Source organism: Triturus cristatus, chromosome 5_1 (assembly GCF_964204655.1).
Source record: "Triturus cristatus chromosome 5_1, aTriCri1.1, whole genome shotgun sequence".
Classification (NCBI taxonomy): domain Eukaryota; kingdom Metazoa; phylum Chordata; class Amphibia; order Caudata; family Salamandridae; genus Triturus; species Triturus cristatus.
In genome coordinates, this window is record NC_140587.1 from 255,087,118 (window position 1) to 255,113,144 (window position 26,027).

The following is a 26,027-nucleotide window of genomic DNA, read 5'->3' on the forward strand; positions in this document are numbered from 1 at the left end:
ACAGTCATTTACTTTTCTTTTTTGTATGCAGTGGAGTGATGATATTTGCATAGTGTTATTGCCATTTATAAGACCTTGCGGCGCTGAAGAACCTGAAAATGGGAAATAGGTTATGAGGGAGGGGAAGCAAACGTAATATGCTGGCTGGAAAAAAATAAAAATTGCTCTGGGAAAGGGCTACAAGTGAGAGCGTGTCGACGTTTAAATGTAGCGTAGGGATGGGAGTTAGGAATGCAGCCGCATAAAGTAAAATTAACATGTGGACAAAATGAAAGCTGCAAGTGCTGATTTTAATAATGCCGCTTGTTTGCTAGTGCGTGGGCAAGCTACCTAAAGAGTTTAGAAGGGGGAGGAATGTTCCTAGCTCTCTGCCTAGGCGAGACCTAAAAAGCCTGGACAGTACTTACCTATGCTTATAATGTAAAATTGCATTTCCCATAACCAAAAGTATAGTTGGCTAAAAAGCCAGCATTGGCTGGACGTGTCAACCGAAACCACTTGCAAACCAGCAATTACTGTTTTACTTGTGCCAACCACCACACAACTCGTAACCTCCTTATTAAAACGCAAAAGAACATGCAAATACCAAAACTGCTTTTTAGCCAACGCTTGCAGTATATATTGTGGAAAGTTAAAAGTGTTTGTTCACACACTGCGGCTAACAAAGTTGGATAAAAACCAAACAAAATAAACTCGGGCAGAAGAGACGTAATAGCCAGTCTGGCACTTGTACCATTTCAATCAATCAATCAATCAAAGAAATTTATAGAGCGCACTACCTACCCGTAGGGTCTCGAGGCGCTTGGGGGGGGGGGGGGGTGCCGCTACTGCTCGAACAGCCAGGTCTTGAGCTCCTTCCTGAAGGAGAGGTGGTCTTGGGTCAGGCGCAGGTCGGCCGGGAGGGAGTTCCAGGTCTTGGCGGCCAGGTAGGAGAAGGACCTTCCTCCAGCAGTGGTTCTGCGGATGCGTGGGACGGTGGCGAGGGCGTGGCTGGCGGATCGGAGGTGGCGTTTGGGAGCGTAGAAGTTGATTCGGTTGTTGAGGTAGCTCGGGCCTTGGTCGTGGAGAGCTTTGTGTGCGTGGGTAAGGAGGCGGAAGGTGATTCTCTTGTTGACCGGGAGCCAGTGCAGGTCTCTTAGATGTCCGGAGATGTGGCTGTGACGTGGGATGTCGAGGATGAGTCTGGCTGAGGCGTTCTGGATGCGCTGGAGTCTCTTCTGGATCTTGGCGGTGGTTCCGGCGTAGAGTGCGTTGCCGTAGTCCAGTCGGCTGGTGACGAGGGCCTGGGTGACGGTCTTCCTGGTCTCTGTGGGGATCCACCAGAAGATCTTCCGAAGCATGCGCAGGATGTTGAAGCACGATGAGGAGATGGCGTTGACTTGCCTGGTCATGGAGAGGGAGGAGTCCAGGATGAAACCCAGGTTGCGTGCGTGGTCTGTCGGTTTGGGTGCGGTGCCCAGGGCGGGGGGCCACCAGGAGTCGTCCCAGGCGGAGGGCGAGGAGCCCAGGATGAGGACCTCCGTCTTATCTGAGTTCAGCTTCAGGCGGCTCGTCGTCATCCACTCGGCTACCTCTCTCATCCCTTCGTGCAGGTTGGCTCTGGCGGCGGCGGGGTCGTCGTTGGTCAGGGGGAGGATCAGCTGGGTGTCGTCGGCGTAGGAGATTATGTTGAGGTTGTGTTGGCGTGCGATGGCCGCGAGAGGGCTCATGTAGACGTTGAAGAGAGTCGGGCTCAGTGAGGATCCCTGAGGGACGCCGCAGATGACTTCGGTGGCCTCTGACTTGTACGGTGGTGGGCGGACTCTTTGTGTTCTTCCGTCGAGAAAGGAGACGATCCATTCCAGCGCCTTCTCCTGGATTCCGACGTTGCTGAGGCGCTGTACTAGGGTGCGGTGGCAGACCGTGTCGAAAGCCGCGGAGAGGTCTAGGAGGATGAGGGCCGCTGTTTCCCCGTTGTCCATCAGGGCTCGGATGTCGTCAGTGGCAGCGATGAGGGCGGTCTCGGTGCTGTGGTTGGCACGGAATCCGGACTGCGATGGGTCGAGGGATCCATTCGTCTCGAGGAAGGCGGCCAGCTGTTTGTTGACGGTTTTCTCGATGACTTTGGCTGGAAACGGGAGTAGAGAGATGGGGCGGTAATTCTTGAGTTCGGTGGGGTCTGCTGTAGGTTTCTTGAGTAGAGCGCTGAGTTTGGCGTGCTTCCAGCTCTCGGGGAAGGTGGCGGTGTCGAATGAGGTGTTGATGATGTCCCGCAGGTGGGGTGCGATGACAGCGTCGGCTTTGTTGAAGACGTGGTGAGGGCAGGGGTCGGTCGGAGATCCGGAGTGGACGGAGTTCATCGTGTGGACGGTGTCTTCGGTGTTGACCGGGGTCCAGGCGTGGAGGGTGGTGGTGGGTGGCGTTGCTGCGGTCGTGGCGTGGGTCGGATGGGTGCTGAAGCTGTTGTGTATGTCCGCGATCTTGTTGTGGAAGTAGGAGGCGAGGGAGTTGCAGAGGTCTTGCGAAGGGGTGATGTCGTTGCTTCCGGCGTTGGGGTTGGAGAGCTCTTTCACGATGTTGAAGAGTTCCTTGCAGTTGTGTGCGTTGTTGTCCAGTCGGTTCTTGAAAGCCGTCTTCTTGGCGATGCGGATCAGTTGGTGGTGTTTCCGGGTGGCGAGCTTGAGGGTGGTCCCGTTGTCCGGCGTGGGTTCCCTTCTCCAGGCTTTCTCGAGGGCGCGGCAGTTCTTCTTGGAGCTCTTGAGTTCGTCGGTGAACCATGGGGCTCTCTTGCTGCCGGGTCTGCTGGGCGGGGTCCTCAGTGGGGCGAGTTCGTCCGCGCAGTCGCTGATCCACTTCGTGAGGTTGTCGGCGGCCTGGCTGGGGTTCGCTGAGCTGGCCGGAGGGTGCTGGCTCAGGGAGGCGGCGAGCTGGTCGGCTGTGATCTTGTTCCAGCTTCTTCGGGCAGCCTGTTGCTGGTGGTGGTGGATCGTCGTTCTTCTGAAGGTGAAGTGGATGCATCTGTGATCCGTCCAGTGGAGTTCTGTGGCGTGGCTGAAGGCGATGTCTTTGCTGGATGAGAAGATGGCGTCGAGAGTGTGTCCGGCGAGGTGGGTGGGGGTGGACACCAGCTGCTTGAGTCCAAGGTTGGCGAGGTTGTCGAGCAGGGTGCTGGTGTTGCAGTCGTTGTTGTTCTCCAGGTGGAAGTTGAAGTCCCCCAGGAGGATGTAGTCGGCGGAGGGGAGGGCGTGCGGGCTGACGAAGTCGGCGATGTCCTCGCTGAATTGAGTGCGTGGTCCCGGAGGTCGGTAGATCAGGGTGCCTCTGAGGGTGGTCTTCGGGTCGGTGTGGATCTGGAAGTGCAGGTGTTCGGCGGAGGGTGGGGAGTTGTCGGTGCTGGTCGTGATGCGGATGGTGTTCTTGTGGATGATGGCGATGCCTCCTCCCACCTGGTTGGCGTTGCGATCCTTCCGGGTGATCTTGTATCCTTCTGGGATGGCGATGGCGATGTCGGGCGCTGAGGAGGCGTTCATCCAGGTCTCCGTGATGAAGGCGACGTCGGGGGCTGTGGTGTCGATGAGGTTCCAGAGTTCGATGGCGTGTCTGTGGACGGAGCGGGTGTTGAGCAGGATGCACTTGAGGTGGTTGCTGCTGGTGTTCGGCATGGCAGGTGCTGGTGTCGGGCAGGTCCGGATGCAGGTGAACTTGCAGGTGCTGCAGCTGAAGGGTCCGTGGACGCGTCGTGGGGTGGCTCTGCAGCATCCCGGGGCTCGGCCGGTGTTGAGTGCGATGAGGGTGGCGGCGTTGTACGTCAGGCGGGTCGGTCGGGGTCCTCGAGGGCCAGGGGTCCTGGCATTGGGCACGGTCCAGGCGCGGACGGGCGCAGACGGGCTTACCTTTGGCGCGCCTTCGGCGCACAATCGGCGCGCCCGCTGCGCGTGACCGCTGCGCGTTCGCACGGTCGCCATATATGGCGAAGTGCGCGGGTGGGCGGGGCAGCTGGGAGGCGGGAGCGGGGAGGGATACAGAAGGCAAAAGGGGCGGGGCTTAGCGGCGGTGGCGGGAAGCGGGGAGCGGGGAGGGGACAGAGGGACAGAAGACGACAATGCTGACAATTTAAGAAAAAAAAATGAAGCAATCACACAAAATAAAGAATACAGATCTAATTAAGGTTGACAGAAGACAGCAGGGCACAGGAGCAACCACGGACCTCGAGGCTCGAGGGAGGGGGCGTGGTCAAGCGGCAGCAGCCGGGCAGCGAGGCACAAGGCGGAGGGGGCACACGCAGCAGCTGGTGGCCGTGCGGCGCGGGGGTGTCCTACAAGTAGGTCACACTCACCTGCGTCGCATGGTCGCCATATATGGCCAAGTGCGCGGGTGGGCGGGGCAGCTGGGAGGCGGGAGCGGGGAGGGATACAGAAGGCAAAAGGGGCGGGGCTTAGCGGCGGTGGCGGGAAGCGGGGAGCGGGGAGGGAACAGAGGGACAGAAGACGACAATGCTGACAATTTAAGAAAAAAAAATGAAGCAATCACACAAAATAAAGAATACAGATCTAATTAAGGTTGACAGAAGACAGCAGGGCACAGGAGCAACCACGGACCTCGAGGCTCGAGGGAGGGGGCGTGGTCAAGCGGCAGCAGCCGGGCAGCGAGGCACAAGGCGGAGGGGGCACACGCAGCAGCTGGTGGCCGTGCGGCGCGGGGGTGTCCTACAAGTAGGTCACACTCACCTGCGTCGCACGGTCGCCATATATGGCCAAGTGCGCGGGTGGGCGGGGCAGCTGGGAGGCGGGAGCGGGGAGGGATACAGAAGGCAAAAGGGGCGGGGCTTAGCGGCGGTGGCGGGAAGCGGGGAGCGGGGAGGGAACAGAGGGACAGAAGACGACAATGCTGACAATTTAAGAAAAAAATGAAGCAATCACACAAAATAAAGAATACAGATCTAATTAAGGTTGACAGAAGACAGCAGGGCACAGGAGCAACCACGGACCTCGAGGCTCGAGGGAGGGGGCGTGGTCAAGCGGCAGCAGCCGGGCAGCGAGGCACAAGGCGGAGGGGGCACACGCAGCAGCTGGTGGCCGTGCGGCGCGGGGGTGTCCTACAAGTAGGTCACTTATGACCTACTTGTAGGACACCCGCCATGGCTAGGCAACTTCTAGTCTTTTCTTCCAGCTGCTAATTCCGCCAACAACATAAGTACTGGGAGGGCGGCTGGGTTTCGAGGGGAGGTGGCGCTGCGTCACCAGTGTGGGTACCTCTTGCTAACCCTGCCCCAAACCTGGGCCATGGGAGTTGCTCGCGAGTTAACCTCGTCCGCCCATAGAGACGGAAGCGGCGCGGGCAAGAACATGGAAAATCAAACCCGCCTGCCAGCATTCCCCCAGCAGGACCCAAGACCGAATGGGATCGCGCGAGTTAGCCTACCGCTCCCTTCTCAGCTCCAAAGATCATCCTTGGGCACCATTGTTAAAGATCAAGTATGGCATGCCATGCTGCCAATAAAGCCACAAGAGTTGAGTTAGGTGAGTTGCGTGCAACAAAAGAAAATGCATGCAGCCGCCATTGATAAAGATCAAGCTGCAAAAGGGGAAAAAAAAACATTGAGTTGGGAGAGCCCACAGCAAACAAAAAAGATCCGCAGCTGCCATTATTAAAGCACAAACGCGGCGAGCATCCACTTTATAACTAGAAAACAGGTGCTTACGTAAAGCACTGCAATAGCTTCCGGTCGGGTTCACGCTACAACTGCAAAACAAGCAGTTGCAGGAGAGAGTGTCCTGCCTACAACAGCAGGTTGGAGAAAGTCCTTTAAAAAAGTAGTGCTCACAGACTGTAAATAAAACATACCGGGTAACAACACATGTAACAGGGGAAGTCCACATGGGAGTTTACAACAATAGAAAAGGCGGTACTAAGGAGGGACTACTAAGCCTATTAGCCAATGAAAAGCCACCATTTACAATGGACAGTAACAAGAGCCAATTAAAAAAATGGGCGGAAAATGGGCCGATCTTAATGCCCATATCCTGAAAACAGCATGTCTCGAAGAGACAGCGCAAGCTTTGCCTAGGCAAAACCTGAAAAAGGTACTGGAGGGCAAGAGAAAACATGGTATCTGGCACCATCTTGTGGTATGGCCGTATAACCTGGCACTTCATTAATGAAAACTGCAAACTTGCTTTTACTTAAAAATCTATAAATAATAATGAAGAAGCACGGGCCCTGGAAACCACGGGGTCTGGGGCACAATAGCTCCTGCCCACCCTATGACGACACTGGTCGAGCACAATAGATCACCCCACTGCTTGAAATCATGAAAAGAGGGAAACCATTCAGAAACATTTGCGAGTGGGGACATGACAGTACAAAACATAGTGACCCTAATGTGGTGCTGCCACCCCCAGAAAAAATTAGGAAGGGTTGTACTTCTCCTGCAGCAGAACACTTATATTAGGCAAAATATGCAGGAAGGTGATGTATTTCATTGTGGGTGCTGCATACTTGAATGTGTTGTTAGACAGATGCAGGAATTAATAACTGTGAGGCCCTGATTATGAATTATTACGCTTTTGAGTGCTGTGGTGATACCACTTGGGGAAATACCAGCATTGCTGGGTGTATTTATTAACTGGTGTAGTATTACATCCTTAGTAGGAGATCGGCAAATGAGAGTGAACGGTAATGCAGTAAAACTGCCCGATTTCCAGCGAGCAGCTGCAAAACTCAGATTCTTGCATTTATTTCCGGAACACATTTCACCAGAAATTAACTGTTGATATTTGTACGGAGAAAAGGGCAGCACGTGAGTGAGAAATCTATGCATGACTCGTAGTGCCGATAAAAACACTGGTAATAGCTAACCAGTAATGAGGGCCTTAGAGATGCAAATTGCATTAGTGGAACAACCTCTGCATACCACAAAACGGTACTTTTATTTTAGGAAAATGAGACAGTACATTGGAATGAGGCAGCCTTCAGTTTTTCACCTGGTAACAATAGGGTGGTAAGTGTGGATAAACATGGCTGCCCCTTATGTCTTGGAATCTACTGGGAACAGGTTCAGACGCTCTGCTGGCCGGCTGGCTATTGCGTTTCTACAGGTGGCAGTGTGGCACCCATGAGTCACGGAAATAACATATTCTTCCCGGGGGCAGATTGTTCTCAGAAATGAAGACGTCAGTTATACACGTGGTTAAGTACCTCGCCAATAACCTTTTTGCACCAATAACCCTCAAACCCTGCTCGAGATGTGTCACTCTTAGATATGAATTGCACATGTTGCTGCGAGATTAATAGGGTGTTCTTGGCGATGGGGCAGAGAAGCAGAGTCTGGAAGCTATACGGTTAGGGCGAAGTGCCCCAATGACTGTACACAAACAGTCACGCGCCAGCAGGCAGAACATTAGTGCCTGTCTACCATGTGGCGGACTTTCAAACAAGATGGCAACCTCATTGGCACTTCACATTTTAATAAACAGGCCATGTTTCTATGCTTGTTTTGATGAACCTCTGCATTTTTTTTTGTTTTTTTGGGGGGGTTGGGGGGTAGTTTTATGTAGCGCAAACTCGACCAGAAGGTATCAGAGCGTTTTAAATGAGCATCAGTTGCGTTACAGATGGACACATTCATGTTTTTTAAGCACGGGGAGATTAAGTGAATTGCCCAGAATCACAGGCTGTTGAGCTTCCCTGTCGAGACTCGCAAATAACAATAATGTGTTTATGTAGTGCTTCATACTAACTTTCCGCTCTTTCTAAACACTGCAAATAACACTGTAGATTACAATTTCTACGTTCACCTATTATAATGGTGCTCTGTATGTGGGCATGTAGATAGCAATATATCCATTATTAAGTAGATTTCCCTATATCCATTATTAAGTAGATTTCCCTATATCCATTATTAAGTATCAAGGGCCCGATTCACAGAACTAACTTAAGACAAAATCCTAAACTTACTACCATTATGGTATTCACAGAAGGCACTTACTCATTTCGGTATTCACAGAAGTTAGAGTCCTAACTTTAGGACTCCTAAATGCCTTCTGTGAATACCGAAAGTCTTAAAATTAGGATTTTTCTCAGTTTAGGAGTAGTAAAGTTAGGACTCCAAACTTTAGGACTCCTAAATGCCTTCTGTGAATACCGAAAGTCTTAAAATTAGGATTTTTCTCAGTTTAGTAGTAGTACAGTTAGGACTCCTAACTTTAGGACTCCTAAAGGCCTTCTGTGAACACCTAAAGTCGTAAAGTTAGGTGTTTTCTCAGTTCAGGAGTAGTAAAGTTAGGAGTCCTAAACTTTATTACTCATAAACTGAGAAAAACCTAACATTAAGACTTTCGGTATTCATAGAAGGCATTTAGGAGTCCCAAAGTTAGGAGTCCTAACTTTACTACTCCTCAACTGAGAAAAACCCTAATTTTAAGACTTTCGGTATTCACAGAAGGCATTTAGGAGTCCTAAGGTTTGGAGTCCTAACTTTCCTACTCCTAAATTTAGAAAAATCCTAATTGTAAGACTTTCGGTATTCACAGAAGGCATTTAGGAGTCCTAAAGTTAGGACTCCTAGCTTCTGTGAATACCGAAATGAGTAAGTGCCTTCTGTGAAAACCCAAATGAGTAAGTGCCTTCTGTGAATACCAAAATGGTAGTAAGTTTAGGATTTTGTCTTAAGTTAGTTCTGTGAATCGGGCCCTATGAACCTAAGGCGCTTCAGTAGAGTCTTCTGCCATGGCCGCATAGGCAGCTGAGTGGTGCACAGATGTCTGATGAACAACAAAGTCAAGTGGCAAAGTGGCACCGGAAGGAGCAGGCCTGGTGCCTCTCTCGACTTGCGAGATTATCAAAGTCTCTGACGTCATCTAGTACTATATTTTCAGGAAATGCATTCTCCAACCAGTAGTGGTACCATTATACCTTATAGTTATGATTATGACTTCATGGCATGGCGCTGAGTGCCTCTCATGAGATGAGACACTGAGGTCTCACGTCACAGAAACAGATCTGAGCTTCTTTTGTAACTCTTCAGGTAACTGCATGTCCTCCCCTTTTACAGATGCAAGAGGTATTTGCATAGACATGTCCTGATCCTGAATGTGGGTCTCTGTGTTCTGCTACAGGGCGCGCACACAGTTGTACACATGTAACTTGGAAACCTTCATGCTTTATCTTATCCAAAAACGGATTTACTGGCCACAAGATTCCTAAAATAGTACATTAATAGCAGCCACAGAAAGCTCAAAAACTCCCTCATGCTACTCCTATGCATCTAGTGGAAAACAGCTTTTATGGTTCATCAGAACAGACACAGTCCCACCCACACAGACCCGGCTCCCATGCCTTACTACAGGACAAGCTCCCCATTCTTAGCCCTAGCCTTAGGTCAGTGGCCCAACTTAAGTTGGTAGCCCGGCAATGCTAGGAAAAAACTAGGTGGGTGGAAATTCACCAGGGCATGTCTGAAGCCTACTCAGTCCATCAAAGCCAAGCATGGTTCTGTCAATTACTGTGAGCCGGAGGGACAGGTCAAGGTGATCTGCTCCCACCTCATCAACCAGATGCAACAAGTGCTTGGATACCCCAGGGTTTATGTGGTATATAAATGGCACAAACGTACATGTTAGAAATCAGGGTAAGACATGCTGTCCTGTGGTGAAAGTCAGCTCTCACTTCAGCTATATTTCCTCCCCTTCCAAAATGCTGCAGGAGTGCTCTCGCACATCGCGCAGGAACAAGAGCATGTCATCTGTATATATGGCGGTGTGGTCTGAAATGCCCTGCAATTCTGACCCCCAATACGACTTACCAAAGCGTGCGCTGCTAGCAAATGATTCAACTGTGATGGCAAACAGTAAAGGAGAAAGTTGGAATTCCTCTCAGCGGCAGATCGTTCTCCCACCTCGCCGACAAGACCTGGAACACCCCCCCCCCCATCCACCTACAGCAGACCCAGGACCTACTAACCTTCAGGAGGCTTCTCAAGACCTGGCTATTCGAGCAGTAGTAGCACCCCCCCCACCTCCCACAGCGCCTTGAGACCCTCACGGGTGAATAGTGCACAGTACAAATGTACTGATTGATTGATTGATTGATTGATTGATTGATTGATTGAGTGATTGATTGATTGATTGATTGATTGATTGATTGATAGTTCCCCGTCCTACAACATAGGAGTCAGAGATACATATTCTGGTTCAAACTGGGGTGGCAGGTGCCGAATAAAGGAGCCTAGTCCACGGGACGAACCCAGGTCCAAGACCCATTTTCGACATCAGCCAATATAGAAACTCAACGTAGGCTATCAAAGGATTTTTTCGATGTCAGTTGCCTCAGTCGCTGCCCTGTGTTAGTCTAGGAACTCCTCTTCGAGGATCGAAAGGATTCTGCGAATATTGATTGCTGTGTTACGCCCTGAAATGAACCTAGCTTGATTAGCATCGATCAACTTGGACATGAAAGTTAAGAGGCGAATGCCCAATATCCAGCTGATAATTGTATAGTCCATGTTAAGCATTGATAAGGGGCGGTATTGACTAACATCATGTGGGCAGCCTGGTTTTATCAGTGGGACCACTAAAGCTTTGCTGGTGGAGATGGGCAAGCGACCCGCCGCTTAGGCTGCACCATAGAAGGCAACCAACTTTTTCACAGTTCCTCTGCATTCGTTGCATACAATTCTACTGGCAGGCTATTGGTCCCAGGGACTTTGCCTCGTGCCATGGCCTTGATAGCAACCCGCACCTCCTGAAGCATGATAGCACCACATAAGTTATCTGCCTCCTCCTGCATAAGCATCAGGAATACCACTGAGCCCAAGAAGTTGTCCCATTATCTAGGGGGACAATAGCGGTGTGGGGGTGCATAGTGTTGTATAGTACTTCACAAATCTACTATTTATGTTGTCATGGGTGTAGAGACGCTCACCTAATTCTAATTCTACCTCTAGGATTAGGGAGCCCCTGAACATGGGGTTGGGAGTCCTTCCAGTAGGGTCCCTGCCTTAATTATCGTGCTCAGTTTGGGCACGTATCATGTATTCACAATGGTAAAAGCAGTGGAGCTTCTCAGTCTGGACTTCCAGCAGCTCATTAGCATCCATGAGCTGTTGCTTTAGATCCGGGTTCCCAGGCCTCGCTAGGTCCAGGTCTCTTAATGTCCTCTCTGGGGTTTTGACTTCTCCCTCCAGTGTGTGCCATACTCCCACTATCTCAGCTGTACAACGCCCCCTAATTACTGCTTTAAAAGCATCCATTTGATCAGGGGCAAAGTGGTTGCAGCCTAATTGTCTACAAAGTAGTCCTGTATAGCTTCTCCTATAGTATGTAGGAACACAAGGTCCCGGCTCATATGTGCCAGTCCAGCATTCATTGATGCTCTCTGTGTCAATTTAGGGAGAGTAACACTGGATTGTGGTCCGAGACCATCTGACATAGATATTCTATATGATGTACATCTCTGTGGACCTCCAGGGAGCACAGGAAAGCATCAAGACGTGCATGTAGTTCATGCATTCCCGAGTAGAAAGAGTAATCACTGACCTCGGGGTGCAGGTGCCTCCAGGAGTCCACCCATCCCTGCTGCCAGTTCAAGATAACCTGTGACAGCTGATGAACCAGGGAATCATCTAACGGCAGGTGGGCTCTGTCAAGAATTCAATCTGCAACACTATTATCATTTCCACCCAGTGAGATACTTTGGGTCATATATGGGGCCAGGATTTTAGACAATTCAGCAAAGATCCCACCCTGGTCTATGTTACAACATAGATCCCAACAATGGTTAAAAGTCACAGTCCAGAAGGAGACCCGTCACTATCACATACCTCCCGTCAGGGTCGATCATTTCACTCATGTTTGGAATGCCCCCCCCCCCGGGCAGATCCACAGCAGAACCCATCTGGCAAAGGCAGTGTGTAAAGCTGCGTATAACTGCCCCCGCCATCTCTTGCGTATCGAATCCCTCTCCGTGGCAGTAAGATGGGTCACCTGTACGAGGGCTATATGTGCTCCCCTTCTCTTTCGGTATGTATATACCTTGTACCGTTTGGCCATGTTGTTAAGACCCCTTAACTTTCCAGCTGATAAAATTATAGATCACGGAGAATACCATAACGGAATAGGATAGTGGCTCTTTAATTACCCAGGCAGGAGACCCAATTTCACACATTGCGTAGCGGCTTGTAACCACCTTGGCAGGAATCCGGTGGGGGAGGCAGAGGCAATCCACCATATAAGCCCAAGAACCCATGACTCAACGACCCAATCCCCTAACCCCAGGACAGGAAGAAAACAACTCTCCATCCAAACCATTAAACAAACATTCAACACGTGCTATCATCACACGCACAACTTCGGTACAGGGATGGAGCGCGCCAGCCATGGTGCCTCCCAGCTGTACATCCAGGCCCGGACTGGGAACCGAAACTGGCCCTGACAAAGAGCTTGGATGGCCCCTGGGGGGGTTCATAGTGGAAAGCCATGTGCTGCTTTTGTTACAGGGGGCTGATAAGGGGGCTGATATTGCAGCTATGCTATGCTATGCTGCAACACCGGGCCCTGTTAAGAACCCCCCCCCCCCCCCCCAGGGGTCTAAAACCGGCCCGACCTTGGCGGCCCACCAGGGAAACGCCCAATGCCTGCTACGGCCAGTCCGGCCCCATTCACATCACACCATCCAAAAGGCAAGCACCGTAACTAAGGTCACAACTGACCCCAAAGGCAAAATAACAATAGAGCAGGCGCAGCTTACAGTTACAGCCTTGACTCACACATGGCACTGTTCCATATCACCAACATTAGCGCAGTTAAATGATTTCGGCAGAAGTGCCGGAGGCAACCAGGGGCTGGAAGTCCTCGGAGTTATGTGTCGAGAGCAAGGCACGATCTGAGTCCGTGTCCTTCAGGTCATCCCCTCCAATGACAGGGGGGGGTGGGGGGCGGGGTTAGAGCCGGCTCCATTGATAGGCATGTAGTCTTCGATATATAGCAAAATACCCATACAGCGCGTCATTACAAGTTCAACAAGCATTGGCATAGCCAATAGGTCTCGCCTTTGGGACCTTATAAGTGTTTAGCCATGCAACAGTTGCATAACTAATTACTTATAAGGTCCCAAAAGCGAGGCCTATTGGCTATGGCAAGCGGCCGTGTGACCGCGAAAGTGAAAGTGATCACGGTAAAGCGCGGCACGCGCGCGCGCGCGCACATGCACTGTAGCTCTAGGCTGGCCTGGTAGCACTTTTTGGAGCCCTCTCAATAACTCTTGCCAGACCAGCGCATGCGCTGGGTCATGGAGACCCAAAAAGGGACTCATTTGCAAACATGGGCCACTTTGTTAGCTATCTGGATTACTAATGAGGGCCACTTTCATTTTAGTGACTAGACCTATGTGTTTTGGCCCAGTCCGACCCTGCGACAGACCTAATGAATGGATCTGTCACTCTTCCTCATCAAATACACACTTAGCTGAAACTTGTGTTCTATCTCCGCGCGCGCTTGAGCTTTTCAAAAGCTGAGATCCAGCCACTCCTCAGAAATTGTGTAATTTTCCGGAAATACAAGCAGTCACATCGGGAACAATCGATCTAGCGCGCCTGCTTCCCATGCCAAAGATGCACTTGCGTGCGCGGCAGATGTCTGCGTCAGGCGTCACGGTCACCTGAGGTGAGCCCTGCCTCTCGCATTAAAATGGATTGGACCTGGACGGAATCTAACCCTGATAACGGAGGCGGGTGCCAATGTGCTTGGTGCGCAATGACGTTTATTGTGGCGCTATTTACAGGAACACTGATTCCTAACACATCTGTGTAAACGCCACCAGAGCGCAATTTACACACCGGTGAAAGATGCTCGCTGCCACCCCAGTCTGCTACAGTTACGATCGCAGCCGGGTGGCTCTGAGTGTCACGAATTTCAGTCACGCCCATTCCCAAGTTAAAAGTCGTTTTGAACAGGCAAAGCCGCTGATGGCAGATTTCCAAATGCAGCCCTGTGAGTTCAAACGCGGCACTATGGTTACACCCGCCTACGGCTATTTATATCCCCCAAGTCCGGGAAGGGTGAAGGGACTACAGGCGCCACTGTCCCTGCGTTACATTATTCACCTGCTTTTCTGCTGAGCAAACATCTGGCCTTCCTGCACCAAAAGACAGATCGTGTGTTTTTTCAAACGACATTATTTCCTTGCAGTTATAACGCTTCGCTCATCACATGGTTTACGTTTCTCCGGGTTACGCATAAATTTGTGTTTCAAGCGCCGTTAGAATTTATTCAAAATTACCGCACAAATCCATCGGTTTTTATCACTTATAGTTCAGGACACAAAGCATGCAGAAATCCGTGTGGAAATCCCACACTGTTTCAAGTTTTGCAGCTCAAAGAATGGGGAAAAACCGTAATTTACAGATCTGTAAACATTCGAGTCTCGTGGTTTTGATATTTCCCCGTGTGCTATCACCACATAATTTTACTCCGTGTTTGAATTGTAGTCAGGAAAAATATCTATAGTGCTTTGAAATGGGATAGTGCTTTGAAATGAGATAATCGGTCTCTCTGCACTTTAAGGCTAAGCAGACTGGTCCATGTGTTCAGACCGTTTGATTTTGGTCTTCAGTCGTTTTCTGAATGCTCCCATTTATGGCAAATGAGGAAACAAGGACCCTGAGATGTGCTCACGGGATTCCAACATTCTATGGTTAAGTGAGTGAAAGCAATAACATAACTCGGGCCCCTTCAGACCTTAACTTGCGCACTAGGCATTGGGTGTGTTACATGAAATATCATAAGGTTTGTCATTTATTTTGGCAAGACCAAGGGGAGAAAAACGACACCCAGTGCCCACTTGCTGACACCTGGCACACACGCAAGTCGCCTGAATCAAAATATTTTAAAAAGTCGCCTTAGTTTTGTGTATAGCATCTGGCACCATAGAGTGGCATTTCTGCATCAGATGTCCCATCATTCATAATAACAAAGATTACAGGTTTGTTTTTATAAATATTTGAATAGAGTTTAAAGCAGGAACTCGGCGCTCTCTGCTCCCCGCTTGTGATGGCCCCTGAACTGCTGCCTGGTGGCGCAAGGGGACTGTCCCTCTGCCCGCCCAACAACATGAGGTGCTGTATTAGAGATCTGGTGCCTCAGCTGCTACACATGCGCACCTGTGTGTGCCTACATAGCTATGTGCCACCCGCACACTCGCCGGGCTGCGCGCCCTCATCGGGCTGCGCGCCCTCGCCGGGCTGCGTGCCCTCACAGGGCTGCAGCCTCGTCTACCGTGTCTTTGCATGCAGACAAGTAGGCTTCTGGGCTATAAGGGGGGCTCAGCCGCCTATGAGTGGTTCTGCACCCATGCTCGTCAGGATCCTCAGTGTTATGGCTCAAGGGCTCCGAAGTGCAGGCCGAGACCAGATGGTCCCATCTCATCCAAGCTGCCCGACTAGGTACCAATGCATCCCCGGCTTGCTTATCAGAGAAGCAATGCAGTTAGCAGTCCATGAGGGCAACCCAAAATCATCCGTACTCCCCCCTCGAAAGGGGCGGCTGCGAACTGCAGACCTCCTAGTAGTTTGCCTACATTTTGCGCCTGGTCCGGGAGTTGTATGGACTTAGGATGGGTTCTGCAAGTGGAATCCCCCGTCCCACAGATGAGTATGTCCTGAGTTGTATTATTATTAGGATTTCCACTTATAGAGCGCAGGGCTACCCAGCGGGTTTCCTGGCGCTAAATTGTATGAGGATAATCCTATAAAAGTCAGGCAACATCACTCTTTCAATGGGTGGCAGCGTTGACAGCACCAGCAGGTGCAGAATTACCCGAGACCCCCAGAGACGTGTGATGCCAGTGTGGGGCCAGCAATGCAAACAGTGCTGAATATGCGCCCTATATAGAATGAGTCCACAGCTCCTTCCCCGCGCCTCCCTGTCTGCGTGAGTCCCATGCAGACACCATTTCCGTGGCTCGCCGTCTTGGGCCCGGAGTCCCCGAGGTCGTTAGTCAAGAGCACAGCAAGTACTGCGAGCCGCAACGAAGCATCCAGACTTCCTTTACCATGGAGACATGAGTAAGTGAAATGTGTTTACCAGACCTAAGGTGAACCCTGACGCCGTCATTACAAGGCAGGCCCAGGGGCCCTGGAAGAATCCGACACAGTGCGCCGTCCTCAGCCCGGTGGTGTGCAGGGGAGCGCAGACCTCCCAGCCTGGGCTGGTCCCCTCACACAGACGTCATCAGTGCTTACCCCATGCCCGTGCAAGAGACACCCACCAGACGTGATGCTCTTTGGGTCTGAGGTAAGTGCAAGTGTAGGCTGCCACAGTTTTAGTCACTCGGGCAGGACATGCCTTGTGCAGGACGGCTGTAATCCAGGTGCCCGTCTGATGCCTCGGTTCAGCTGCAAAGATATAATAGTGGCTAGATGAAACGACTCACTGTGACCGCCAGGTCTTGGCATGTTTTTGATTAGAGGCTGTGAGTTTCACTTGTCTACCAAGTGTAAGGTGTCACGCGTGTGCAGCCAAACCATGTGTAATGTGTCCTCTCTTTTCCCAGGTGGGCTAGAGTTTGCCAGCATGCGTTCTCTGGCTGGAGCTGCACTAAAGCTCTTTCCTTAGTTTAATTCTGATTGTAAGCAGTGAAGTGATAGGCGGCTTACTTCAGAGCAGCTGCCTTCTTTGAATGTCTTCGGCGCTTATTGAAAGTCTAGTTGGACAGTCACACATGTCCTTTACTGCATCCTGTTGCTGGTGGTATATATGCTTACATACTTCCCATCCTTTATGCCGCCTGGAGACCCCCACTTCCATTTGTTTCGGGAAAGTTTATGTACAGTTCCCATCTGTGGTTCAGGGCCTTCATTTCTGTTTCACAGTTTGCACCAGGTGTTCTTTGGCGTCCGCTTGCCTTCTGGGGTCCACTTGAGAGCTGTTCTTGTGACGGGGTCTTCTTTTCCGATGGTTGTCCTATCCACCTCCATCTTTTTTTGGTAATGCTGGTGTCCTTGCTCTCTTGCTTGCATCTGGTGAACAGCTGCTGGTTGGAGATAATGAGCAGCCACAAAATGCTTCTCCTGTTACTGGTCTGACAGTTTGATGATGTCGCTTTGTGTCATCCACCAGAATTCTGATCAATACAAGAGTGTGGACAGAATGCTTCTCTAGTAAGGCCTCAAATTGGTGTTGGTGCTGTACTGAGATTACCTGCACACATTCTTTAGTGTCCTGAAGGCATTCGTGGCCTTGTTCAGTCTGCTCTTCATGTCACTGCCTGCCCCTCCATCATGTCCGATAATACTGCCTAGGTAGGGGAACTCTTTAGTCGTAGCTAGGTCCTCTCAATTCACCTTGATTGCTGAAGGCTTTTGTTGGGTAGCAAGAATGCTGAATTCTCTATTTTGTAGTATGTGTTGTTGGTTAGCTATTGAACATTTCAGTGGACCCCAGTTTCATTGTGTTCTGCAAGCGTGCATTGCAATGCATTAGGTCGTGCAGTTCGCGCTGAATTTCAGCACCGGGTGTTTGTCCCACACTGGAAAATCCGTGCGAACGGCATCATGTGCAGTGCAAGAGGGTACTGCTTCTTTCTGCCATTCAAGCAGATGTTCTTATCGAGCGGCAGCTTCCTGAACGCGAGCGGAAGGTGTCTAATGCAAGCGGTGGTGGCCATCCGCGACAGCCCGCATTGAGAAATCTCACCGGGAGGTGGTCTGCAGTAATGTTTTCCTTTCTCGCACTTGCCAACTTAATGCTGGCGAGTGAGGTAATAAGCGGAGCAGAGTTATTCTGAACTCCACACAGTACACGGAGCAAGGAGTGGGAGCACGGAATGGGAATAACTCCGTAAACTCAGCGAGCGGAGAGGAATTTCATGCCCAGGCCTAAATTCAAAGAATAGAAAGCATCTGGCCATCAAAGCCTTAATTCCACTCCCCAGGGTCATCTAATGATTAATTGGTAAAATATTGGTTTACTGAAACATGGCAGCAGTCCATGTTCAATACATATTTGTTTCTCAAAACAACAACTAAAACATATGAGTTCCAGGGCTCTACCTGCGGCTATTGCCTGCAACCATGCTGCCGGCATTAAATAAATTCTACACTAGGAGCTGTGTGGCGGAGAGTTGTGGGCACCCTGGCAGATCAGAATTGTTACCGCCAAGGCAGGTACTGATGTTTGTGCCAGGTAAAAGAACTGCAAGCAAAGAAAGGGAGAAGTAAATAGTCTACCAGCAGACATGGGGATAACAGGAAGGGAAGCTCTCTGTAACCCCCCATATCCCCTGAATTATTTCATGTGACAATTATATTTTAAGTTGATGTGGATGTAAAAATTATGATAATATACTTACCTTGGCTATGCAGTGGTAGGCAATGTACTGGATGTGATGTTATTGTAGGTCAAGATTATCAATCTTATGACAGTGGCCTTCCCCTGATATACTATTTCCTGTCAGAAGTGTTGTGCACGAGGTGGAAATGGCTCCACTCAGTGGAGTGATGCGGTGTAGTTTCTTCCCTGTGGAGCCGTATCCTGCGCTTCTGCCTCTCAAAGGTACCAGTGGTTTTCAGGACCCCCCCTCCCCACTCCAACCTACGTCTCATAGAGACCAATCAGTTTCCCAGCACACACAGCCTATAGGCAGCTAAAGATTGGTCTACATTTCATTGGGGTGCGTACTCTTGTAACTTGCTTCGTAATACTGGACAATCTGCCTTTACTGGGTACCCTCCCACTTATGTCATATTATAAAGGTGGGTGAAAATGTGTGTATGGGGCAGAGGTTCTTCTGCCTGTCTCGCAAAATCTAACACTGCAAGTGAGGAAACATGTGGCTGGATAACCCTGCCCGGTACAGGCGGATTTTCATATTGGGGAGAGTGCACCCTTCTTTTATCTAATGCTGGGTGGTAAACACCATTCATTTGTGTAAAAAAGAGCTATGATTTCTTATCCAATCTAATAGTGTCCCCGTTTGCACAGCTTCTAGTGGTATTCCACAACAATATTGACTACCAAATATTGTGGGGCCCAAAATATCTAGACCTATATATCGAGGAACAAAATATTGCAAAAGTAAATGTATGTAGGTAAGTATACATTTTCTATACTTAACCTCACACACACACACACATATATGTATATATATATATATATATATATATATATATATATATATATTTCCAAATACGTCAAGTATAACGACCACCACCGAGATTTTCAATCACCAGATCTTAGTTTATTAGGTAACGCGTTTCGCCTGACACAGCAGGCTTGATCACACACGGAGTCGTGGGATGAATACACGTTTATACTATCAGGGAAACAACACTGAAAACGGACAACATACAAACTAGTATCAACCAAGTGTGTTAGTTTGACGGCCATTTTAAACTAGTCAAAATTATAGATGATACATATGTTCAGTCTAGTGCTGTATATGGCCTAACACATGTTATTTCTAATTAATTGAACTATTGTATTCATAGTTTCAAACAATTATTTCCTCATATTTACATGTTGATATCCTTTATACATTGTGCCTTGAAAAAATATCCTGTATACAGTCTAGTGCTGTTATGTGAATCCTCAATATATACACACAATTTACACTATTCATTGAGCATAGTGCTCTGATTTAAACTATTGTATTAAAAAAAAAAAAAAAATTGTTTTGAATACAATAGTTTAAATCAGAGCACTATGCTCAATGAATAGTGTAAATTGTGTGTATATATTGAGGATTCACATAACAGCACTAGACTGTATACAGGATATTTTTTCAAGGCACAATGTATAAAGGATATCAACATGTAAATATGAGGAAATAATTGTTTGAAACTATGAATACAATAGTTCAATTAATTAGAAATAACATGTGTTAGGCCATATACAGCACTAGACTGAACATATGTATCATCTATAATTTTGACTAGTTTAAAATGGCCGCCAAACTAACACACTTGGTTGATACTAGTTTGTATGTTGTCCGTTTTCAGTGTTGTTTCCCTGATAGTATAAACGTGTATTCATCCCACGACTCCGTGTGTGATCAAGCCTGCTGTGTCAGGCGAAACGCGTTACCTAATAAACTAAGATCTGGTGATTGAAAAGCTCAGTGGTGGTCGTTATACTTGACGTATTTGGACATCTTAAAGTCGGCGCGCTCCGCCGACACCGAACGACCTGCCTGCCTTGGGCGTGGGGAGACGGAAGGAGCAATCTGAAAATGAATATATATATATATATATATATATATATATATATATATATATATATATATATATATATATATATATATATATATATATATGTATATCATGACGATATAATATATCTTAAAAATATGCAGATGTGGAGTTATGAATAGTAACTATATGCACTTTCACAATATTATGGACCTCGATATGTAGGTCTCAGTATTTTTGTCCTTTCTATTCTGACATACAGCCACGTTTAGTATTTTTAATTATAATGCAATCCAAATGCCTGACTCTACCCTCTTTTTTGTACACAGATGTCAAGACTAACACTGGTGTTCAAGCAGAACCAAGAAACATGGTCTAGAGGAGCCAGACACTGATCTCATCAATTTCTCTCACTAAGAATGATCATCAACGAAAGAAAGCGACCTTCCCTTTCCGTCCTTTGCCTGCAAAGCCTACAGTGCAAGTAAAGTCATTTACATGGTCACAAATCGTCTTTTAACACCCGAGGGAAGTACTTTTAACGGGTTATATGGATTGTTCTTTTAAAATCTTGGTAGGAGACTTGCGCTGCAATACTAAGGATTTTGAGAGGGAGCCAATTCATTTTTTTTTAATGATATACAAATGGATCTATTATATTCTTAAGATTTCGTTCTGCAGGACTAGTACTTTTTTCAGAGTACTTGTGAATTAGTATTCCACACTTGAATATCGGATTATACCTGGAAGGTTTACCTCTGTGCTCTATTTGCTACGCTCTAATTTTTTTTTTTTTTTAAACCGGGAAACCAAAGAAAACATCAATAGGTATGAAAAAAGGACGTCTTAAAGTGTGTACTCTCGGACTAACTTTTTTTGCTGTAATAATGACTACCTTCTTGTTAACTTATACGCACAACTACATTATCGACAACCTGCAACCTGATTCGTATTTTTTGAAGTTGTCGATACATCTCAAAAGATTGGTTAATCTTCCTACAAGACCATGCAGCTGCACTTCGTGTGTTGTTGAAAATAGTAATTCGCCTTGGTTTGAAGAGAGATTTAATGAATCTATTCCACACTTGCTGACCAAACAGAACAGCGAGATTCCTGATGACGTGTTCAGATGGTGGCAGGTCAGTGACCGCTGTTTTAGCAGAACCATATCATTTCACATCGATGTATAAATATGTGTTGGCCTTCACTTGGAGAACAGTGGTTAGAAGCAATACATTTCCAGTTGTTTTAGAGGGAGTTGTCCTCAACATCGATGTCCATAGGGAGACAACCCATAGCTGGGTTGTGTGCACCACACGGCAGTGTCTGCCTTTGGATGCGATAATGGAGTAGATGTTTGTTTGCTGGAATGGAAAGAGTGTTTGGAGATGAAGTCTTTTTATCACTGCTATGAGTATGGGTGAAGCAGAGAATCTTGAAGAATTCACGTGCATTCAACGGGGATCATTGAAATATCCATGAGTTTACTCTGAAAGAGACCGAAGAGTTGTTTTTATCACCGCAGTCTGACTCCAGCATTGAGGACTACTCCAAGGCAGGCAACCTGGTACTTGCATTGGCCAAGCTAAGGAAAGTCATGGATGTTCTGACTACCACAGCTTTTTAAATAGTTAGGGAAGGGATCAGGCAAGGGGAGTAGTGGGAGAGCATGGCCTGTACTCTAATTTATATATGACGTGTCATTGCTGAGTTTGGAATGAACCTTTCAAATTAGAAGTTTTGAGTGATGGCTTGTTGTAGGATGAGAGATGGGATGACCGCTTTGATGGATCTTGATTTGCTCAACATAACCTACTTTGAAAACATTTTGCAAAGACTGAAAATTGTATAATGTTTACTTGTGTGTGTATTATAGCACAACTCCAAAGAACTTCTTTCCCTGTGTTATTTGATATGTTTTCCAGTTAACTTTTAATGGAGATGTCTTAATGGAAATTTCCTAAATACATGACTACACACTTCAAAAGCAGCATTTCCCTCTGCAAATTTCATTGCTTTACAAGGTAATAGATGTTCTCAATGTATGCACCCAGGATCCGGAGTATTCCCCAGGATTGCCCTATCATGCACTCATTTAGGAAAGAGCTGAAGACACTCCTCCTCAAACAAATCCCCCAGGATATTGTGGCATATATTAGAAAATTTAGCAGCGGAAAACCAGGATATTAGTGGCACAAAATTTAGTGGCATTTTACTGCAAACTATTTTGCTTTCCTTTTTTTAATATATTGCTGTCAGCTAGTCCCACTGTGTGCCCACAGGTAGAATTCTTGGAAGAAAAAAAAAATTGCCCACAGGGGGGCCTTATGCCCATAGGTGGCGGGCCCAAAGTCTTTCTTTTTTTCTAAAAACATATTGCCTCCAGCAGGACCCGCTACATTCCACAGACAGCGTATCGAAATTCTTTATTAAAAAAAAATGGCCCCCAGCGGGTCCCGCTGCATGCCCACACATGGCGGGCCTGATTTTGTTTTCTTTGAAAAAAAGAAAAACACGTGTTGCACCCTGGGCTCACCACAATGTGCTCCTCATCTCTCCTGTAAATCCCCTGCAGTCACACATACGCTTTTAGCCCGTGAATGATGGGAGTACTGATGGAAAGCAGAGAAACTGCATCTTGACAGCCTGCAACACAACTTACCTCCTCTTTAGTGTCCCGGTCCAAGCAGCAGCAGTGTTCCTTTTTTCTTCTTCTCTCTTCTTTCTATACTTCCATTTTCTCTCTTCCTTCTTCCCGTCTGTCTTCTGTCTTTTTCTGGTCCTCTTCTTCTGTCTTCTCTTGTTTGTGGCAGGCTCGATCCAGGTGCCTCCAGGCAGGGGGATAGGACACAGAAGCAGGCAGGTGAGTAAACAAACACCTCGCTTGCCCGCTGAACCCCCTCCTTTTATTTGGCTCTCTGGTCAAGACTGGGCCAATAAAAGGAGGGGGCACATCCTTTAATTTTGCGGGCACTTTTATAAAAGGGTGCAGGCTTTTTTACAAAACTGCCAATTTAGCAACTTTTTTGCAAATCGCTAGATTGTGAAATCCTGGAGGGTCTGTTTACAGAACAATACATCACAACAAAGTAACAGAGCACCTGCACTCTCAGTATGAGCTCCATCTCCAATCATTCATTCCATATCTTTACCATGACCCTGTACAGTAGTACTTGGCTGCCTTTTGGCTTGATTCATTATATCTAAATAGTACATACATACATACATATATGCATACATACATTTAGAGTAAACCGCTCATTCGGCCACAGAAGTTAGTAGAACATTCTATAGAAAAGAAAAAGAGTTTTTTTTTAAAACAGAAGCTAGTAACATTTTGTAACGTCCATCACTTCCTAGTTTGAAATGTATATATTTTCAATGAGAAGTCATACTTTGCATACATTTAAAGCCTTTCCCCTACTTTCTGAGATTAATGTTTGATTTAAGTTTTGTTTAAGTTCTGCCAATGTTTGATAAGTGAGCTTTTTATGATTTCCTACAAAAGAAAATGAAAAGAAAGCACGTGACATTACTGCCAAAGCCAATGGGCCTTGGGCACTTGCAAACTCTGCAATTTACCGTTACTTCCCGATTGTGAGACAGTATGGTATGTATCAATGGTTCTCTTGTAGGGGATTTCCGTGTATAGTCATAATCATGTGAATAGTCCCGCCCATGTGTGTGAACCCCGGAGCACTTCATTAGATATATCTTCTTAAGTTGTCATCTTCTGCCTTTCTTCAGGAAGGCCTGAATGGATACTTAAGAGATAAAAACACAGCAATGCAGCCTAAGAAACTAGGCTACACTGGCCATTACTTCATCTTGAAGTGAAAAAGATAGCCAGTTTAACTTTAAGTTTAGTAATTTACTGAGTTTTACACATAGAAATCTCTCCTTCACAAAACTCCTTTTTCATGATAGAGATGAAAGGAATGGATAGAGAAGCTCCCATAGACTGCCATTATGTGTCTGCAAATGGGTACCGTGCCTTTAAGAGTCTCCAGAGACCCCCGGGATCCCATGAGGCACAGCCAGAGGCACTTACTTTCAGTTCTTTCTTCCGGCTCCTGCTAGCAGGACCCTGGAGCATTGAGCTCTACCTTGATTGGTATTTGTTTCAATATTTCTAGCTTGAAAGTGAGTTTTTAGACTTCACTCGACGTCTTTGACCTTTCTCTTTTTTCTGCTGTAGTTTTTGGGCAGAAATTCCAGTTTGCTTGTCACAATGCCATCCTTATTTGACAAGTGCCCTGACTGTGGGAGGAAAAAGGCAAAGTCTGAATCACACAGAGTGTGTATTCTGTGTCTGCCTGCCTCTCATATCCTTGATAACTGCGCCATTTGCACAACCTTTTCTAGGTGCACCCTGCGTGACAGGGTGAAAATTCGACTTCAAAGATGGAGCAGAGATGACAGGCAACTTCTACAGGGACCTCTGGGCAAGAAGAGGGATAAGTCCTCTACCAAGACCCATGCGCCGGCCTCTGGGGGGCTCCCCAGTTGAAAACAGGCTGACAAACTGCACCGGTTCCCTTCGACGTCTGAAACTGCTGCGATGACGGCGAGAGCAGGTATGAGGACAATCTGCTTCCCATCGACGCAGGACTCTGGATCGAAGCGACGTCGATGCTCCACGTCGAGGGAAAAGACGGCGAGATCTCAGCTGAGGTTGCCGTTGAGGCATCAATCGACTTCGAAGCACCATCACCGTCGACCGAGTTCAATTGACCGGCACTCGCCGTCGAGACGACACCGCCGATCACAATCGACGTCAACAAGAAGATCAGCGGTGAGGGGGCGCTCAGCATCGAGGAGACGGTCAACGTCAAGGGGGCGCTCAGCGTCGAGGAGACGGTCAACGTCGAGGAGATGGTCAACGTCGAGAAGGTCGAAGTCGACGAGAGGATCGACGTCGAGAAGCCATCAAAGAAGCTCGACGTCGAGGTATCACTCCTGGACGCGCTCGATTGTGAGCCTGTCATCGTCGACAGGGAGTTCAAGACATCGCCGACGTTTGCCATTGAGCAGTCCATCAAGGTTGAGGAGGAAGTCTAGGGCACAAAAAAGAAGGGTGGCCGCTTCTTCGGACTCATAGTACTCCCGTACTTATTCTCCTTCGAGGACACCTCAGCAGACAGCACTGCCACCACCACCACCGCCGCCACCTCCTCCTCCTCCTCCTCCTCCTCTTCCTCCAGTGTTACCTCCATCTCTGCCTGCACCTGGGCTGACAGCACCTTCGACAGTGCCTCGCACAGAGCCCAGCAGATCAAGATCAAGGCATCGCCCGAAACATCGTTCTCGTGAATGTCACCGTTCATCAACGTGCTCTCCTCAGCGCCATAGCCATGGGAGATTATGCTCCCGGTATACCAGGGACACGTCTTCTACGAGTACAGGCCAGTACTCTCCCACGCTGACTCTCCTCCTAATAGATTATCACCTATTGATGATGTCACCACCTTTCAGGAGGTTTTGGTCCGAGGGGCTACTAAACTCAATATCCCGTTGCCGTCTCCAGTACCTTCAACATCTGTAATATTTGAAACACTCCAGCAGAGACACTCCACTGGTACTTGGCTTGCTGGAACCGGCTATGGAGCTGTTCCTGACGCCTTCTTCGGTAAAATCTGTGCCTTCCTGGCTACAGAAGAAGTACAGGGCACCCGATTCGGTTCTTGTCTTCCTCCAGATGGACCCCACCCCGGACTCTGTCATCGTGGTGGCAGCAAAAAAGCAGCATGCTATGGCCCCGGCGTCTGCTGTACCACCAGACAAGGAAAGCGTAGGCTGGATTTGTTGGGGAGAAAAGTCTGCAGCTCTGCAGCCACATCAATGAAGGCGGCTAGCTCCACTGCCCTTC

The 26,027-nt window shown here is 48.2% G+C and overlaps 1 protein-coding gene across 2 annotated transcripts in view; it reads left to right on the forward strand.

The window, feature by feature from the left end:
* The window catches only part of ST3GAL1 (ST3 beta-galactoside alpha-2,3-sialyltransferase 1), a 219,334-nt gene that overhangs the window by 83,159 nt on the left and 110,148 nt on the right, over positions 1-26,027 (forward strand). For both annotated transcript variants that reach the window (XM_085604882.1, XM_085604883.1), the window contains exon 2: positions 20,488-21,297. In XM_085604882.1, coding sequence (XP_085461008.1) covers positions 20,989-21,297 — 309 coding nt within the window. In that variant the 5' untranslated portion in view covers positions 20,488-20,988. The remainder of the gene's footprint in view (positions 1-20,487; positions 21,298-26,027) is intronic.